General features: G+C 35.8%; 1 protein-coding gene across 14 annotated transcripts in view; it reads right to left on the bottom strand.

The window, feature by feature from the left end:
• Positions 1 to 19537, bottom strand: part of LOC101741980 (type 2 phosphatidylinositol 4,5-bisphosphate 4-phosphatase) — a 65481-nt gene that overhangs the window by 22865 nt on the left and 23079 nt on the right. For 9 of the 14 annotated variants that reach the window (XM_062671150.1, XM_062671153.1, XM_062671152.1 and 6 more), the window contains 14 exons: positions 17418 to 17469; positions 17042 to 17220; positions 15669 to 15878; positions 13252 to 13303; positions 12876 to 13054; positions 11503 to 11712; positions 9086 to 9137; positions 8710 to 8888; positions 7337 to 7546; positions 4920 to 4971; positions 4544 to 4722; positions 3171 to 3380; positions 754 to 805; positions 378 to 556 (listed from right to left, as the gene is read on the bottom strand). In XM_062671150.1, coding sequence (XP_062527134.1) covers positions 378 to 556; positions 754 to 805; positions 3171 to 3380; positions 4544 to 4722; positions 4920 to 4971; positions 7337 to 7546; positions 8710 to 8888; positions 9086 to 9137; positions 11503 to 11712; positions 12876 to 13054; positions 13252 to 13303; positions 15669 to 15878; positions 17042 to 17220; positions 17418 to 17469 — 1995 coding nt within the window. Of the gene's footprint in view, positions 1 to 377; positions 557 to 753; positions 806 to 3170; positions 3381 to 4543; positions 4723 to 4919; positions 4972 to 7336; positions 7547 to 8709; positions 8889 to 9085; positions 9138 to 11502; positions 11713 to 12875; positions 13055 to 13251; positions 13304 to 15668; positions 15879 to 17041; positions 17221 to 17417; positions 17470 to 19537 lie in introns of those variants that run through there. The other 5 variants (XM_062671159.1, XM_062671160.1, XM_062671161.1 and 2 more) reach the window with 5 other exon arrangements.

Raw genomic sequence — 19537 nt, 5'->3', positions numbered from 1 at the left:
GTTATGAATTGTTTTATAGAAAATTCCCAAACTTTTCGAAAAGTTGGTCAGCATAGTCGAATTCATACCTACTGAAACCTCTAACATGAGTTTTCAGACTCCCATGTGTGTATTTAATGAAGTAAACCATTACCACCCTTCAAGATCCTACTCTTTTTATTATATATATATTTTATATTTATTTCAATAAACTCAACATTAAACCCAGAACACATAATCAGTCATAAAAATGCTTTGCCGTTCTGTGCTAAGTCTTGAAAATAGTATAAGTATACTAAGCTATTAAATGCTGTAGATTATTGGAATAGGTAAGGGCACTCATAGTTTTCGAGGTTCTTAATATATTATTAAAGGTTAAAATAACATATAAACCTTACCGTAGCTTCTTTGCATTCTGAACATTTCACTACATGTTGCTCTTTTTTCCCACGAATGTCAATCAGTGCTTGGCACACTCGGCAAGAGACCATAGGCATCCCTACTTGTTGATATGGCGGAGGCAACTCATCGGGCCCAATTGGGGAGATTGTGCTCACATCATCACATGCGACCTCTTCTGCCATGGAAAGATAAAAGATATTTTAAGTATCTGACCGGTCTCGTTATTACGATTATTTGAGCTATAAAATATATGCGGTTTATCTTTTAAGTGTCTGGTTATTAATCGAGCCATCTTATCGCTTTGTTTTGCATCAAAACATGTAATGCATTTGTTGAATCATCAACTGTCAATGTGCAAATCTGGGTTCTTACCAATTCTCAGCAAAGCTTGATTTTCACTTTGGCTGTCCCCCATTGTGGCTTTCTACAAAAATTTTACACAATTATGCAAATGACGCGTAATTTGGTAAACTTGTTTTAAACAATTCTAGTTTCCGACAGTCACAAAACAACTCTAAACAACAACGTTCGAGTTTAGACCACTGGTGGTCTATGGTTTAGACAAATTATTTTATTTGACATTAGATTTAGTCTTGCCAATTTGAACGAAATATGTTCGATTTTACAACAATTATTATAGTTGCCACGCCTTGTGATATTATGTATTTTTGAAAGCTTTTCTGTTTAATTAATTCTGGAACATTGCCGGTAACTTCAGGAGTTTTAAAAGTTAAGTGCGGTATCATGATTTTTCCAAAGTATTGACTAGATTACTTCTTACTATATTTGCTACCTATTAGTAAAAATTCCATAAAAATCAATTCAGCTGTTTTGAGGATTAATCCAGATTTTTCAAAGATTTATTGATGTTACCCGGAGTAAGCCAGAGGCAGTCAAAACATTTTAAAATTGTTTTTATGTTTCAACTAATAAATTCACGATTATATGCATTTAGTGAAAAATACTGTGTAAAATAAATAAATAAAGCCCCCTGCATAGAATGACTAACAAAATACAATATGCTTACTCATTGCATTCACATGACTTCGTCGATTTCCAGCAAAACTTTTAATTTCATTTGTTCCATTTTATTTTTCATACAACAAACAGCAGAGTGGCTTCAACTTTGATAAAATATTTTCTATTTCATAAAACTATTTTCTCTTTGCCTTTCCAATAGATGAATCGAACAAAAAGTAGGTTTAAGGGTCTATGGTATAAGATTACAATTGACAGAAACTGTGACACAGAGAACATGTCATTGTGACATAACGTAGTGCTGCTATTATCGTGCTATTATAAATTATGACAAGCTTTGATTTTGAATTAAGGTTATATTCCATGTGTTGGCCCTGTTTATTAAATAAAAGTACTTAAGATAACTTAAAAGAGAATAAGGTGGTAAAATCGAAACAACTACTGAAGCGGTACGCAAAGGGAGGTCAGAAAAATTTTGTTTAAGGATGAGAATTTTTTTACAATTGAGCAACATTTTAACAAACAAAATGACCGCATTTATGCTCAAAGCTCTAAGGAAGCTTTCCAATTAGTCGACAGTGCAACGTGGGCACTATCCGACTTCAGTGATGGTTTGGTGGGGTATTAGCTATGAAGGAGTGACTGAGCCATACTTTTGTGAAAAAGGTATCTAAACATCGGCACAAGTGTATCAAGATACCATTCATGAGAAGGTAGTGAAGCCCCTTAACAACACCATGTTCAATAATCAAGAATGGTCGTTCCAGCCAGACTCAGCGCCAGGTCATAAAGTTCGGTCTACGCAGTCTTGGTTCGAAACGAACGTTTCGGCCTTTATCGGAGCTGAAGACTGGCCGTCGTCTAGTCCCGATCTTAATCCGCTGGATTATGATTTATGGTCAGTTTTAGAGAGTACGGCATGCTCTAAACGCCATGATAATTTGGAGTCCCTAAAACAATCTGTACGATTGGCAGTGAAAAATTTTCCCATGGAAAGAGTGCGTGCGTGCTTCTATTAATAACTGGCCTCAATGTTTAAAGGACTGTATTGCAGCCAATGGAGACCACTTCGAATAAGCTTTTTATACTTTAAATTGTTTTATATTTATGTATTAAACTAACACACTGTAAAAGTAATAAATGTTATTTGCAATAGAATATTTTTTTCCTGTCTCAGTATTTATGGCAAAACTAGGTATGTACATATAATTATTTTCTTTTAAAATCTGAGTAAATATAATTAGCGTCCATATTTATGTTATGTATTTCTTTTTTCTTTTCTAGCTGTGAGGTAAACCATCCCACTGGAAAGGAAGACTTAATAGTGCCTGAAATAGGCAAGATGATGGGATATCCTTGTGGGCTCCCATTGCAACCCTCACAAATAGTAGCGGTATCTCCACCATTTTCTCATCTATCTCCCTGATACCCGTTTTTTTTAATGCTTAGATTTGGTGAATGGGTGGTAAATATGTTATTTCTATGTCACAAGCTCTGAAGAATTTAGGGCATCTATCTCACCTATTTCTGCCTTGAAGCCTGCCTATAATTGCCTATGATTTGTTTGCTTGAAATCTTTCTATAAGTTTTTTTAAGGATAGTACAGCTATTGTATTAAAAACATAAGTTAAATTTTAGGTTTTAAAATTGACAGCATTGTTCACCTGCTAGTCAGCTCAACATTGGGGCTATGCTGGTTAGTGAATCTTAAGTAATAAAAAACCAATCAGGAACTTAAAAGTTAATGAAGGAACAAATAAGTAAGTCTGAGGAAGGACATTTTTATCCATAGTTATTTTATCATTACTAACCAAGAATGTGTCTTGACAATGTGCACAGATTACTCTATCCATGCCGGGCAGAGTGGGCACAGGTGGAGTAACTGGTGATGGTGCTAGGTTGATAATCCTCTTGCAATCAGCACGAGGACAAGCTATACGTTGCGAAGATGACTTGCAAATTAGTAGGCAATTGCAAGGGCACCGAACATACTTCTTGCCTGGCGGAGCATTCTTTATAGGCTAAAAATGTAGAAAGATAATATTTAAGTATAATCCAAGTACAAATGAGAACAAAATGAAAATAATTAATTTTGTTGTTTTTTCCTATAGTATAAAAAAACAATACCCCGGAGATTACCGAAATTACAAGCTGTGAGGTCGTTTCATCTTACGCCTACCTAGGTTCACTGGTTACTAACAGTGGTACTACGCGGTAAAATGCGATCGGCCATGGATAAACTCAGAAAAGTATGGAAGGACCGGAATATCACCAAGACTACCAAAGTCCGACTGGTAAGGGCACTGGTGTTCCCCATCTTTTTATATGGGGTTGAGACCTCGACTGTGAAAGAAAGAGAAAAAAGAAGGATCGATGCATTAGAAATGTGTTGCTGGAGAAGGATGCTCCGTATATCTTAAAAGAACTAAATCTCTCACAGGTTAACGTCAACAGTGCAATCCAGGATTCTTCGATATTTTGGACACGTATCACATCGGCCAGCAGAGTCTATCAAGAAACTTGTTCAGGGTAGGGTGTCAATGGTAAGAGATCTCATGGATGAATCCCCATGCATTGGACTGATCAGGTGAAAGACCTTACTGAAACCCCACTTAATGAGTGTGTGCGCCGGGCCTCGGTTCGTAAACTGTGGAAAACATCTGTCAAGGCTTTAATTAGCAAGAATTCCACATGACCACGACTGCTCTGCCAAGAGCAACCGATTATGATGATGATAAAGTCTCGATTGTTTCTTGAAAGTATAGAGATCTTAATAAAGATCTAAAAATTAACAGGTCAGTAAGATAGTTATGAATTGTTTTATAGAAAATTCCCAAACTTTTCGAAAAGTTGGTCAGCATAGTCGAATTCATACCTACTGAAACCTCTAACATGAGTTTTCAGACTCCCATGTGTGTATTTAATGAAGTAAACCATTACCACCCTTCAAGATCCTACTCTTTTTATTATATATATATTTTATATTTATTTCAATAAACTCAACATTAAACCCAGAACACATAATCAGTCATAAAAATGCTTTGCCGTTCTGTGCTAAGTCTTGAAAATAGTATAAGTATACTAAGCTATTAAATGCTGTAGATTATTGGAATAGGTAAGGGCACTCATAGTTTTCGAGGTTCTTAATATATTATTAAAGGTTAAAATAACATATAAACCTTACCGTAGCTTCTTTGCATTCTGAACATTTCACTACATGTTGCTCTTTTTTCCCACGAATGTCAATCAGTGCTTGGCACACTCGGCAAGAGACCATAGGCATCCCTACTTGTTGATATGGCGGAGGCAACTCATCGGGCCCAATTGGGGAGATTGTGCTCACATCATCACATGCGACCTCTTCTGCCATGGAAAGATAAAAGATATTTTAAGTATCTGACCGGTCTCGTTATTACGATTATTTGAGCTATAAAATATATGCGGTTTATCTTTTAAGTGTCTGGTTATTAATCGAGCCATCTTATCGCTTTGTTTTGCATCAAAACATGTAATGCATTTGTTGAATCATCAACTGTCAATGTGCAAATCTGGGTTCTTACCAATTCTCAGCAAAGCTTGATTTTCACTTTGGCTGTCCCCCATTGTGGCTTTCTACAAAAATTTTACACAATTATGCAAATGACGCGTAATTTGGTAAACTTGTTTTAAACAATTCTAGTTTCCGACAGTCACAAAACAACTCTAAACAACAACGTTCGAGTTTAGACCACTGGTGGTCTATGGTTTAGACAAATTATTTTATTTGACATTAGATTTAGTCTTGCCAATTTGAACGAAATATGTTCGATTTTACAACAATTATTATAGTTGCCACGCCTTGTGATATTATGTATTTTTGAAAGCTTTTCTGTTTAATTAATTCTGGAACATTGCCGGTAACTTCAGGAGTTTTAAAAGTTAAGTGCGGTATCATGATTTTTCCAAAGTATTGACTAGATTACTTCTTACTATATTTGCTACCTATTAGTAAAAATTCCATAAAAATCAATTCAGCTGTTTTGAGGATTAATCCAGATTTTTCAAAGATTTATTGATGTTACCCGGAGTAAGCCAGAGGCAGTCAAAACATTTTAAAATTGTTTTTATGTTTCAACTAATAAATTCACGATTATATGCATTTAGTGAAAAATACTGTGTAAAATAAATAAATAAAGCCCCCTGCATAGAATGACTAACAAAATACAATATGCTTACTCATTGCATTCACATGACTTCGTCGATTTCCAGCAAAACTTTTAATTTCATTTGTTCCATTTTATTTTTCATACAACAAACAGCAGAGTGGCTTCAACTTTGATAAAATATTTTCTATTTCTTAAAACTATTTTCTCTTTGCCTTTCCAATAGATGAATCGAACAAAAAGTAGGTTTAAGGGTCTATGGTATAAGATTACAATTGACAGAAACTGTGACACAGAGAACATGTCATTGTGACATAACGTAGTGCTGCTATTATCGTGCTATTATAAATTATGACAAGCTTTGATTTTGAATTAAGGTTATATTCCATGTGTTGGCCCTGTTTATTAAATAAAAGTACTTAAGATAACTTAAAAGAGAATAAGGTGGTAAAATCGAAACAACTACTGAAGCGGTACGCAAAGGGAGGTCAGAAAAATTTTGTTTAAGGATGAGAATTTTTTTACAATTGAGCAACATTTTAACAAACAAAATGACCGCATTTATGCTCAAAGCTCTAAGGAAGCTTTCCAATTAGTCGACAGTGCAACGTGGGCACTATCCGACTTCAGTGATGGTTTGGTGGGGTATTAGCTATGAAGGAGTGACTGAGCCATACTTTTGTGAAAAAGGTATCTAAACATCGGCACAAGTGTATCAAGATACCATTCATGAGAAGGTAGTGAAGCCCCTTAACAACACCATGTTCAATAATCAAGAATGGTCGTTCCAGCCAGACTCAGCGCCAGGTCATAAAGTTCGGTCTACGCAGTCTTGGTTCGAAACGAACGTTTCGGCCTTTATCGGAGCTGAAGACTGGCCGTCGTCTAGTCCCGATCTTAATCCGCTGGATTATGATTTATGGTCAGTTTTAGAGAGTACGGCATGCTCTAAACGCCATGATAATTTGGAGTCCCTAAAACAATCTGTACGATTGGCAGTGAAAAATTTTCCCATGGAAAGAGTGCGTGCGTGCTTCTATTAATAACTGGCCTCAATGTTTAAAGGACTGTATTGCAGCCAATGGAGACCACTTCGAATAAGCTTTTTATACTTTAAATTGTTTTATATTTATGTATTAAACTAACACACTGTAAAAGTAATAAATGTTATTTGCAATAGAATATTTTTTTCCTGTCTCAGTATTTATGGCAAAACTAGGTATGTACATATAATTATTTTCTTTTAAAATCTGAGTAAATATAATTAGCGTCCATATTTATGTTATGTATTTCTTTTTTCTTTTCTAGCTGTGAGGTAAACCATCCCACTGGAAAGGAAGACTTAATAGTGCCTGAAATAGGCAAGATGATGGGATATCCTTGTGGGCTCCCATTGCAACCCTCACAAATAGTAGCGGTATCTCCACCATTTTCTCATCTATCTCCCTGATACCCGTTTTTTTTAATGCTTAGATTTGGTGAATGGGTGGTAAATATGTTATTTCTATGTCACAAGCTCTGAAGAATTTAGGGCATCTATCTCACCTATTTCTGCCTTGAAGCCTGCCTATAATTGCCTATGATTTGTTTGCTTGAAATCTTTCTATAAGTTTTTTTAAGGATAGTACAGCTATTGTATTAAAAACATAAGTTAAATTTTAGGTTTTAAAATTGACAGCATTGTTCACCTGCTAGTCAGCTCAACATTGGGGCTATGCTGGTTAGTGAATCTTAAGTAATAAAAAACCAATCAGGAACTTAAAAGTTAATGAAGGAACAAATAAGTAAGTCTGAGGAAGGACATTTTTATCCATAGTTATTTTATCATTACTAACCAAGAATGTGTCTTGACAATGTGCACAGATTACTCTATCCATGCCGGGCAGAGTGGGCACAGGTGGAGTAACTGGTGATGGTGCTAGGTTGATAATCCTCTTGCAATCAGCACGAGGACAAGCTATACGTTGCGAAGATGACTTGCAAATTAGTAGGCAATTGCAAGGGCACCGAACATACTTCTTGCCTGGCGGAGCATTCTTTATAGGCTAAAAATGTAGAAAGATAATATTTAAGTATAATCCAAGTACAAATGAGAACAAAATGAAAATAATTAATTTTGTTGTTTTTTCCTATAGTATAAAAAAACAATACCCCGGAGATTACCGAAATTACAAGCTGTGAGGTCGTTTCATCTTACGCCTACCTAGGTTCACTGGTTACTAACAGTGGTACTACGCGGTAAAATGCGATCGGCCATGGATAAACTCAGAAAAGTATGGAAGGACCGGAATATCACCAAGACTACCAAAGTCCGACTGGTAAGGGCACTGGTGTTCCCCATCTTTTTATATGGGGTTGAGACCTCGACTGTGAAAGAAAGAGAAAAAAGAAGGATCGATGCATTAGAAATGTGTTGCTGGAGAAGGATGCTCCGTATATCTTAAAAGAACTAAATCTCTCACAGGTTAACGTCAACAGTGCAATCCAGGATTCTTCGATATTTTGGACACGTATCACATCGGCCAGCAGAGTCTATCAAGAAACTTGTTCAGGGTAGGGTGTCAATGGTAAGAGATCTCATGGATGAATCCCCATGCATTGGACTGATCAGGTGAAAGACCTTACTGAAACCCCACTTAATGAGTGTGTGCGCCGGGCCTCGGTTCGTAAACTGTGGAAAACATCTGTCAAGGCTTTAATTAGCAAGAATTCCACATGACCACGACTGCTCTGCCAAGAGCAACCGATTATGATGATGATAAAGTCTCGATTGTTTCTTGAAAGTATAGAGATCTTAATAAAGATCTAAAAATTAACAGGTCAGTAAGATAGTTATGAATTGTTTTATAGAAAATTCCCAAACTTTTCGAAAAGTTGGTCAGCATAGTCGAATTCATACCTACTGAAACCTCTAACATGAGTTTTCAGACTCCCATGTGTGTATTTAATGAAGTAAACCATTACCACCCTTCAAGATCCTACTCTTTTTATTATATATATATTTTATATTTATTTCAATAAACTCAACATTAAACCCAGAACACATAATCAGTCATAAAAATGCTTTGCCGTTCTGTGCTAAGTCTTGAAAATAGTATAAGTATACTAAGCTATTAAATGCTGTAGATTATTGGAATAGGTAAGGGCACTCATAGTTTTCGAGGTTCTTAATATATTATTAAAGGTTAAAATAACATATAAACCTTACCGTAGCTTCTTTGCATTCTGAACATTTCACTACATGTTGCTCTTTTTTCCCACGAATGTCAATCAGTGCTTGGCACACTCGGCAAGAGACCATAGGCATCCCTACTTGTTGATATGGCGGAGGCAACTCATCGGGCCCAATTGGGGAGATTGTGCTCACATCATCACATGCGACCTCTTCTGCCATGGAAAGATAAAAGATATTTTAAGTATCTGACCGGTCTCGTTATTACGATTATTTGAGCTATAAAATATATGCGGTTTATCTTTTAAGTGTCTGGTTATTAATCGAGCCATCTTATCGCTTTGTTTTGCATCAAAACATGTAATGCATTTGTTGAATCATCAACTGTCAATGTGCAAATCTGGGTTCTTACCAATTCTCAGCAAAGCTTGATTTTCACTTTGGCTGTCCCCCATTGTGGCTTTCTACAAAAATTTTACACAATTATGCAAATGACGCGTAATTTGGTAAACTTGTTTTAAACAATTCTAGTTTCCGACAGTCACAAAACAACTCTAAACAACAACGTTCGAGTTTAGACCACTGGTGGTCTATGGTTTAGACAAATTATTTTATTTGACATTAGATTTAGTCTTGCCAATTTGAACGAAATATGTTCGATTTTACAACAATTATTATAGTTGCCACGCCTTGTGATATTATGTATTTTTGAAAGCTTTTCTGTTTAATTAATTCTGGAACATTGCCGGTAACTTCAGGAGTTTTAAAAGTTAAGTGCGGTATCATGATTTTTCCAAAGTATTGACTAGATTACTTCTTACTATATTTGCTACCTATTAGTAAAAATTCCATAAAAATCAATTCAGCTGTTTTGAGGATTAATCCAGATTTTTCAAAGATTTATTGATGTTACCCGGAGTAAGCCAGAGGCAGTCAAAACATTTTAAAATTGTTTTTATGTTTCAACTAATAAATTCACGATTATATGCATTTAGTGAAAAATACTGTGTAAAATAAATAAATAAAGCCCCCTGCATAGAATGACTAACAAAATACAATATGCTTACTCATTGCATTCACATGACTTCGTCGATTTCCAGCAAAACTTTTAATTTCATTTGTTCCATTTTATTTTTCATACAACAAACAGCAGAGTGGCTTCAACTTTGATAAAATATTTTCTATTTCTTAAAACTATTTTCTCTTTGCCTTTCCAATAGATGAATCGAACAAAAAGTAGGTTTAAGGGTCTATGGTATAAGATTACAATTGACAGAAACTGTGACACAGAGAACATGTCATTGTGACATAACGTAGTGCTGCTATTATCGTGCTATTATAAATTATGACAAGCTTTGATTTTGAATTAAGGTTATATTCCATGTGTTGGCCCTGTTTATTAAATAAAAGTACTTAAGATAACTTAAAAGAGAATAAGGTGGTAAAATCGAAACAACTACTGAAGCGGTACGCAAAGGGAGGTCAGAAAAATTTTGTTTAAGGATGAGAATTTTTTTACAATTGAGCAACATTTTAACAAACAAAATGACCGCATTTATGCTCAAAGCTCTAAGGAAGCTTTCCAATTAGTCGACAGTGCAACGTGGGCACTATCCGACTTCAGTGATGGTTTGGTGGGGTATTAGCTATGAAGGAGTGACTGAGCCATACTTTTGTGAAAAAGGTATCTAAACATCGGCACAAGTGTATCAAGATACCATTCATGAGAAGGTAGTGAAGCCCCTTAACAACACCATGTTCAATAATCAAGAATGGTCGTTCCAGCCAGACTCAGCGCCAGGTCATAAAGTTCGGTCTACGCAGTCTTGGTTCGAAACGAACGTTTCGGCCTTTATCGGAGCTGAAGACTGGCCGTCGTCTAGTCCCGATCTTAATCCGCTGGATTATGATTTATGGTCAGTTTTAGAGAGTACGGCATGCTCTAAACGCCATGATAATTTGGAGTCCCTAAAACAATCTGTACGATTGGCAGTGAAAAATTTTCCCATGGAAAGAGTGCGTGCGTGCTTCTATTAATAACTGGCCTCAATGTTTAAAGGACTGTATTGCAGCCAATGGAGACCACTTCGAATAAGCTTTTTATACTTTAAATTGTTTTATATTTATGTATTAAACTAACACACTGTAAAAGTAATAAATGTTATTTGCAATAGAATATTTTTTTCCTGTCTCAGTATTTATGGCAAAACTAGGTATGTACATATAATTATTTTCTTTTAAAATCTGAGTAAATATAATTAGCGTCCATATTTATGTTATGTATTTCTTTTTTCTTTTCTAGCTGTGAGGTAAACCATCCCACTGGAAAGGAAGACTTAATAGTGCCTGAAATAGGCAAGATGATGGGATATCCTTGTGGGCTCCCATTGCAACCCTCACAAATAGTAGCGGTATCTCCACCATTTTCTCATCTATCTCCCTGATACCCGTTTTTTTTAATGCTTAGATTTGGTGAATGGGTGGTAAATATGTTATTTCTATGTCACAAGCTCTGAAGAATTTAGGGCATCTATCTCACCTATTTCTGCCTTGAAGCCTGCCTATAATTGCCTATGATTTGTTTGCTTGAAATCTTTCTATAAGTTTTTTTAAGGATAGTACAGCTATTGTATTAAAAACATAAGTTAAATTTTAGGTTTTAAAATTGACAGCATTGTTCACCTGCTAGTCAGCTCAACATTGGGGCTATGCTGGTTAGTGAATCTTAAGTAATAAAAAACCAATCAGGAACTTAAAAGTTAATGAAGGAACAAATAAGTAAGTCTGAGGAAGGACATTTTTATCCATAGTTATTTTATCATTACTAACCAAGAATGTGTCTTGACAATGTGCACAGATTACTCTATCCATGCCGGGCAGAGTGGGCACAGGTGGAGTAACTGGTGATGGTGCTAGGTTGATAATCCTCTTGCAATCAGCACGAGGACAAGCTATACGTTGCGAAGATGACTTGCAAATTAGTAGGCAATTGCAAGGGCACCGAACATACTTCTTGCCTGGCGGAGCATTCTTTATAGGCTAAAAATGTAGAAAGATAATATTTAAGTATAATCCAAGTACAAATGAGAACAAAATGAAAATAATTAATTTTGTTGTTTTTTCCTATAGTATAAAAAAACAATACCCCGGAGATTACCGAAATTACAAGCTGTGAGGTCGTTTCATCTTACGCCTACCTAGGTTCACTGGTTACTAACAGTGGTACTACGCGGTAAAATGCGATCGGCCATGGATAAACTCAGAAAAGTATGGAAGGACCGGAATATCACCAAGACTACCAAAGTCCGACTGGTAAGGGCACTGGTGTTCCCCATCTTTTTATATGGGGTTGAGACCTCGACTGTGAAAGAAAGAGAAAAAAGAAGGATCGATGCATTAGAAATGTGTTGCTGGAGAAGGATGCTCCGTATATCTTAAAAGAACTAAATCTCTCACAGGTTAACGTCAACAGTGCAATCCAGGATTCTTCGATATTTTGGACACGTATCACATCGGCCAGCAGAGTCTATCAAGAAACTTGTTCAGGGTAGGGTGTCAATGGTAAGAGATCTCATGGATGAATCCCCATGCATTGGACTGATCAGGTGAAAGACCTTACTGAAACCCCACTTAATGAGTGTGTGCGCCGGGCCTCGGTTCGTAAACTGTGGAAAACATCTGTCAAGGCTTTAATTAGCAAGAATTCCACATGACCACGACTGCTCTGCCAAGAGCAACCGATTATGATGATGATAAAGTCTCGATTGTTTCTTGAAAGTATAGAGATCTTAATAAAGATCTAAAAATTAACAGGTCAGTAAGATAGTTATGAATTGTTTTATAGAAAATTCCCAAACTTTTCGAAAAGTTGGTCAGCATAGTCGAATTCATACCTACTGAAACCTCTAACATGAGTTTTCAGACTCCCATGTGTGTATTTAATGAAGTAAACCATTACCACCCTTCAAGATCCTACTCTTTTTATTATATATATATTTTATATTTATTTCAATAAACTCAACATTAAACCCAGAACACATAATCAGTCATAAAAATGCTTTGCCGTTCTGTGCTAAGTCTTGAAAATAGTATAAGTATACTAAGCTATTAAATGCTGTAGATTATTGGAATAGGTAAGGGCACTCATAGTTTTCGAGGTTCTTAATATATTATTAAAGGTTAAAATAACATATAAACCTTACCGTAGCTTCTTTGCATTCTGAACATTTCACTACATGTTGCTCTTTTTTCCCACGAATGTCAATCAGTGCTTGGCACACTCGGCAAGAGACCATAGGCATCCCTACTTGTTGATATGGCGGAGGCAACTCATCGGGCCCAATTGGGGAGATTGTGCTCACATCATCACATGCGACCTCTTCTGCCATGGAAAGATAAAAGATATTTTAAGTATCTGACCGGTCTCGTTATTACGATTATTTGAGCTATAAAATATATGCGGTTTATCTTTTAAGTGTCTGGTTATTAATCGAGCCATCTTATCGCTTTGTTTTGCATCAAAACATGTAATGCATTTGTTGAATCATCAACTGTCAATGTGCAAATCTGGGTTCTTACCAATTCTCAGCAAAGCTTGATTTTCACTTTGGCTGTCCCCCATTGTGGCTTTCTACAAAAATTTTACACAATTATGCAAATGACGCGTAATTTGGTAAACTTGTTTTAAACAATTCTAGTTTCCGACAGTCACAAAACAACTCTAAACAACAACGTTCGAGTTTAGACCACTGGTGGTCTATGGTTTAGACAAATTATTTTATTTGACATTAGATTTAGTCTTGCCAATTTGAACGAAATATGTTCGATTTTACAACAATTATTATAGTTGCCACGCCTTGTGATATTATGTATTTTTGAAAGCTTTTCTGTTTAATTAATTCTGGAACATTGCCGGTAACTTCAGGAGTTTTAAAAGTTAAGTGCGGTATCATGATTTTTCCAAAGTATTGACTAGATTACTTCTTACTATATTTGCTACCTATTAGTAAAAATTCCATAAAAATCAATTCAGCTGTTTTGAGGATTAATCCAGATTTTTCAAAGATTTATTGATGTTACCCGGAGTAAGCCAGAGGCAGTCAAAACATTTTAAAATTGTTTTTATGTTTCAACTAATAAATTCACGATTATATGCATTTAGTGAAAAATACTGTGTAAAATAAATAAATAAAGCCCCCTGCATAGAATGACTAACAAAATACAATATGCTTACTCATTGCATTCACATGACTTCGTCGATTTCCAGCAAAACTTTTAATTTCATTTGTTCCATTTTATTTTTCATACAACAAACAGCAGAGTGGCTTCAACTTTGATAAAATATTTTCTATTTCTTAAAACTATTTTCTCTTTGCCTTTCCAATAGATGAATCGAACAAAAAGTAGGTTTAAGGGTCTATGGTATAAGATTACAATTGACAGAAACTGTGACACAGAGAACATGTCATTGTGACATAACGTAGTGCTGCTATTATCGTGCTATTATAAATTATGACAAGCTTTGATTTTGAATTAAGGTTATATTCCATGTGTTGGCCCTGTTTATTAAATAAAAGTACTTAAGATAACTTAAAAGAGAATAAGGTGGTAAAATCGAAACAACTACTGAAGCGGTACGCAAAGGGAGGTCAGAAAAATTTTGTTTAAGGATGAGAATTTTTTTACAATTGAGCAACATTTTAACAAACAAAATGACCGCATTTATGCTCAAAGCTCTAAGGAAGCTTTCCAATTAGTCGACAGTGCAACGTGGGCACTATCCGACTTCAGTGATGGTTTGGTGGGGTATTAGCTATGAAGGAGTGACTGAGCCATACTTTTGTGAAAAAGGTATCTAAACATCGGCACAAGTGTATCAAGATACCATTCATGAGAAGGTAGTGAAGCCCCTTAACAACACCATGTTCAATAATCAAGAATGGTCGTTCCAGCCAGACTCAGCGCCAGGTCATAAAGTTCGGTCTACGCAGTCTTGGTTCGAAACGAACGTTTCGGCCTTTATCGGAGCTGAAGACTGGCCGTCGTCTAGTCCCGATCTTAATCCGCTGGATTATGATTTATGGTCAGTTTTAGAGAGTACGGCATGCTCTAAACGCCATGATAATTTGGAGTCCCTAAAACAATCTGTACGATTGGCAGTGAAAAATTTTCCCATGGAAAGAGTGCGTGCGTGCTTCTATTAATAACTGGCCTCAATGTTTAAAGGACTGTATTGCAGCCAATGGAGACCACTTCGAATAAGCTTTTTATACTTTAAATTGTTTTATATTTATGTATTAAACTAACACACTGTAACAGTAATAAATGTTATTTGCAATAGAATATTTTTTTCCTGTCTCAGTATTTATGGCAAAACTAGGTATGTACATATAATTATTTTCTTTTAAAATCTGAGTAAATATAATTAGCGTCCATATTTATGTTATGTATTTCTTTTTTCTTTTCTAGCTGTGAGGTAAACCATCCCACTGGAAAGGAAGACTTAATAGTGCCTGAAATAGGCAAGATGATGGGATATCCTTGTGGGCTCCCATTGCAACCCTCACAAATAGTAGCGGTATCTCCACCATTTTCTCATCTATCTCCCTGATACCCGTTTTTTTTAATGCTTAGATTTGGTGAATGGGTGGTAAATATGTTATTTCTATGTCACAAGCTCTGAAGAATTTAGGGCATCTATCTCACCTATTTCTGCCTTGAAGCCTGCCTATAATTGCCTATGATTTGTTTGCTTGAAATCTTTCTATAAGTTTTTTTAAGGATAGTACAGCTATTGTATTAAAAACATAAGTTAAATTTTAGGTTTTAAAATTGACAGCATTGTTCACCTGCTAGTCAGCTCAACATTGGGGCTATGCTGGTTAGTGAATCTTAAGTAATAAAAAACCAATCAGGAACTTAAAAGTTAATGAAGGAACAAATAAGTAAGTCTGAGGAAGGACATTTTTATCCATAGTTATTTTATCATTACTAACCAAGAATGTGTCTTGACAATGTGCACAGATTACTCTATCCATGCCGGGCAGAGTGGGCACAGGTGGAGTAACTGGTGATGGTGCTAGGTTGATAATCCTCTTGCAATCAGCACGAGGACAAGCTATACGTTGCGAAGATGACTTGCAAATTAGTAGGCAATTGCAAGGGCACCGAACATACTTCTTGCCTGGCGGAGCATTCTTTATAGGCTAAAAATGTAGAAAGATAATATTTAAGTATAATCCAAGTACAAATGAGAACAAAATGAAAATAATTAATTTTGTTGTTTTTTCCTATAGTATAAAAAAACAATACCCCGGAGATTACCGAAATTACAAGCTGTGAGGTCGTTTCATCTTACGCCTACCTAGGTTCACTGGTTACTAACAGTGGTACTACGCGGTAAAATGCGATCGGCCATGGATAAACTCAGAAAAGTATGGAAGGACCGGAATATCACCAAGACTACCAAAGTCCGACTGGTAAGGGCACTGGTGTTCCCCATCTTTTTATATGGGGTTGAGACCTCGACTGTGAAAGAAAGAGAAAAAAGAAGGATCGATGCATTAGAAATGTGTTGCTGGAGAAGGATGCTCCGTATATCTTAAAAGAACTAAATCTCTCACAGGTTAACGTCAACAGTGCAATCCAGGATTCTTCGATATTTTGGACACGTATCACATCGGCCAGCAGAGTCTATCAAGAAACTTGTTCAGGGTAGGGTGTCAATGGTAAGAGATCTCATGGATGAATCCCCATGCATTGGACTGATCAGGTGAAAGACCTTACTGAAACCCCACTTAATGAGTGTGTGCGCCGGGCCTCGGTTCGTAAACTGTGGAAAACATCTGTCAAGGCTTTAATTAGCAAGAATTCCACATGACCACGACTGCTCTGCCAAGAGCAACCGATTATGATGATGATAAAGTCTCGATTGTTTCTTGAAAGTATAGAGATCTTAATAAAGATCTAAAAATTAACAGGTCAGTAAGATAGTTATGAATTGTTTTATAGAAAATTCCCAAACTTTTCGAAAAGTTGGTCAGCATAGTCGAATTCATACCTACTGAAACCTCTAACATGAGTTTTCAGACTCCCATGTGTGTATTTAATGAAGTAAACCATTACCACCCTTCAAGATCCTACTCTTTTTATTATATATATATTTTATATTTATTTCAATAAACTCAACATTAAACCCAGAACACATAATCAGTCATAAAAATGCTTTGCCGTTCTGTGCTAAGTCTTGAAAATAGTATAAGTATACTAAGCTATTAAATGCTGTAGATTATTGGAATAGGTAAGGGCACTCATAGTTTTCGAGGTTCTTAATATATTATTAAAGGTTAAAATAACATATAAACCTTACCGTAGCTTCTTTGCATTCTGAACATTTCACTACATGTTGCTCTTTTTTCCCACGAATGTCAATCAGTGCTTGGCACACTCGGCAAGAGACCATAGGCATCCCTACTTGTTGATATGGCGGAGGCAACTCATCGGGCCCAATTGGGGAGATTGTGCTCACATCATCACATGCGACCTCTTCTGCCATGGAAAGATAAAAGATATTTTAAGTATCTGACCGGTCTCGTTATTACGATTATTTGAGCTATAAAATATATGCGGTTTATCTTTTAAGTGTCTGGTTATTAATCGAGCCATCTTATCGCTTTGTTTTGCATCAAAACATGTAATGCATTTGTTGAATCATCAACTGTCAATGTGCAAATCTGGGTTCTTACCAATTCTCAGCAAAGCTTGATTTTCACTTTGGCTGTCCCCCATTGTGGCTTTCTACAAAAATTTTACACAATTATGCAAATGACGCGTAATTTGGTAAACTTGTTTTAAACAATTCTAGTTTCCGACAGTCACAAAACAACTCTAAACAACAACGTTCGAGTTTAGACCACTGGTGGTCTATGGTTTAGACAAATTATTTTATTTGACATTAGATTTAGTCTTGCCAATTTGAACGAAATATGTTCGATTTTACAACAATTATTATAGTTGCCACGCCTTGTGATATTATGTATTTTTGAAAGCTTTTCTGTTTAATTAATTCTGGAACATTGCCGGTAACTTCAGGAGTTTTAAAAGTTAAGTGCGGTATCATGATTTTTCCAAAGTATTGACTAGATTACTTCTTACTATATTTGCTACCTATTAGTAAAAATTCCATAAAAATCAATTCAGCTGTTTTGAGGATTAATCCAGATTTTTCAAAGATTTATTGATGTTACCCGGAGTAAGCCAGAGGCAGTCAAAACATTTTAAAATTGTTTTTATGTTTCAACTAATAAATTCACGATTATATGCATTTAGTGAAAAATACTGTGTAAAATAAATAAATAAAGCCCCCTGCATAGAATGACTAACAAAATACAATATGCTTACTCATTGCATTCACATGACTTCGTCGATTTCCAGCAAAACTTTTAATTTCATTTGTTCCATTTTATTTTTCATACAACAAACAGCAGAGTGGCTTCAACTTTGATAAAATATTTTCTATTTCTTAAAACTATTTTCTCTTTGCCTTTCCAATAGATGAATCGAACAAAAAGTAGGTTTAAGGGTCTATGGTATAAGATTACAATTGACAGAAACTGTGACACAGAGAACATGTCATTGTGACATAACGTAGTGCTGCTATTATCGTGCTATTATAAATTATGACAAGCTTTGATTTTGAATTAAGGTTATATTCCATGTGTTGGCCCTGTTTATTAAATAAAAGTACTTAAGATAACTTAAAAGAGAATAAGGTGGTAAAATCGAAACAACTACTGAAGCGGTACGCAAAGGGAGGTCAGAAAAATTTTGTTTAAGGATGAGAATTTTTTTACAATTGAGCAACATTTTAACAAACAAAATGACCGCATTTATGCTCAAAGCTCTAAGGAAGCTTTCCAATTAGTCGACAGTGCAACGTGGGCACTATCCGACTTCAGTGATGGTTTGGTGGGGTATTAGCTATGAAGGAGTGACTGAGCCATACTTTTGTGAAAAAGGTATCTAAACATCGGCACAAGTGTATCAAGATACCATTCATGAGAAGGTAGTGAAGCCCCTTAACAACACCATGTTCAATAATCAAGAATGGTCGTTCCAGCCAGACTCAGCGCCAGGTCATAAAGTTCGGTCTACGCAGTCTTGGTTCGAAACGAACGTTTCGGCCTTTATCGGAGCTGAAGACTGGCCGTCGTCTAGTCCCGATCTTAATCCGCTGGATTATGATTTATGGTCAGTTTTAGAGAGTACGGCATGCTCTAAACGCCATGATAATTTGGAGTCCCTAAAACAATCTGTACGATTGGCAGTGAAAAATTTTCCCATGGAAAGAGTGCGTGCGTGCTTCTATTAATAACTGGCCTCAATGTTTAAAGGACTGTATTGCAGCCAATGGAGACCACTTCGAATAAGCTTTTTATACTTTAAATTGTTTTATATTTATGTATTAAACTAACACACTGTAAAAGTAATAAATGTTATTTGCAATAGAATATTTTTTTCCTGTCTCAGTATTTATGGCAAAACTAGGTATGTACATATAATTATTTTCTTTTAAAATCTGAGTAAATATAATTAGCGTCCATATTTATGTTATGTATTTCTTTTTTCTTTTCTAGCTGTGAGGTAAACCATCCCACTGGAAAGGAAGACTTAATAGTGCCTGAAATAGGCAAGATGATGGGATATCCTTGTGGGCTCCCATTGCAACCCTCACAAATAGTAGCGGTATCTCCACCATTTTCTCATCTATCTCCCTGATACCCGTTTTTTTTAATGCTTAGATTTGGTGAATGGGTGGTAAATATGTTATTTCTATGTCACAAGCTCTGAAGAATTTAGGGCATCT

This window comes from Bombyx mori, chromosome 11, assembly GCF_030269925.1.
Source record: "Bombyx mori chromosome 11, ASM3026992v2".
NCBI classification, from domain to species: Eukaryota; Metazoa; Arthropoda; class Insecta; order Lepidoptera; family Bombycidae; genus Bombyx; species Bombyx mori.
Note: the sequence above shows the minus strand (reverse complement) of the source record. Positions and strands in the feature narration are given on the sequence as shown.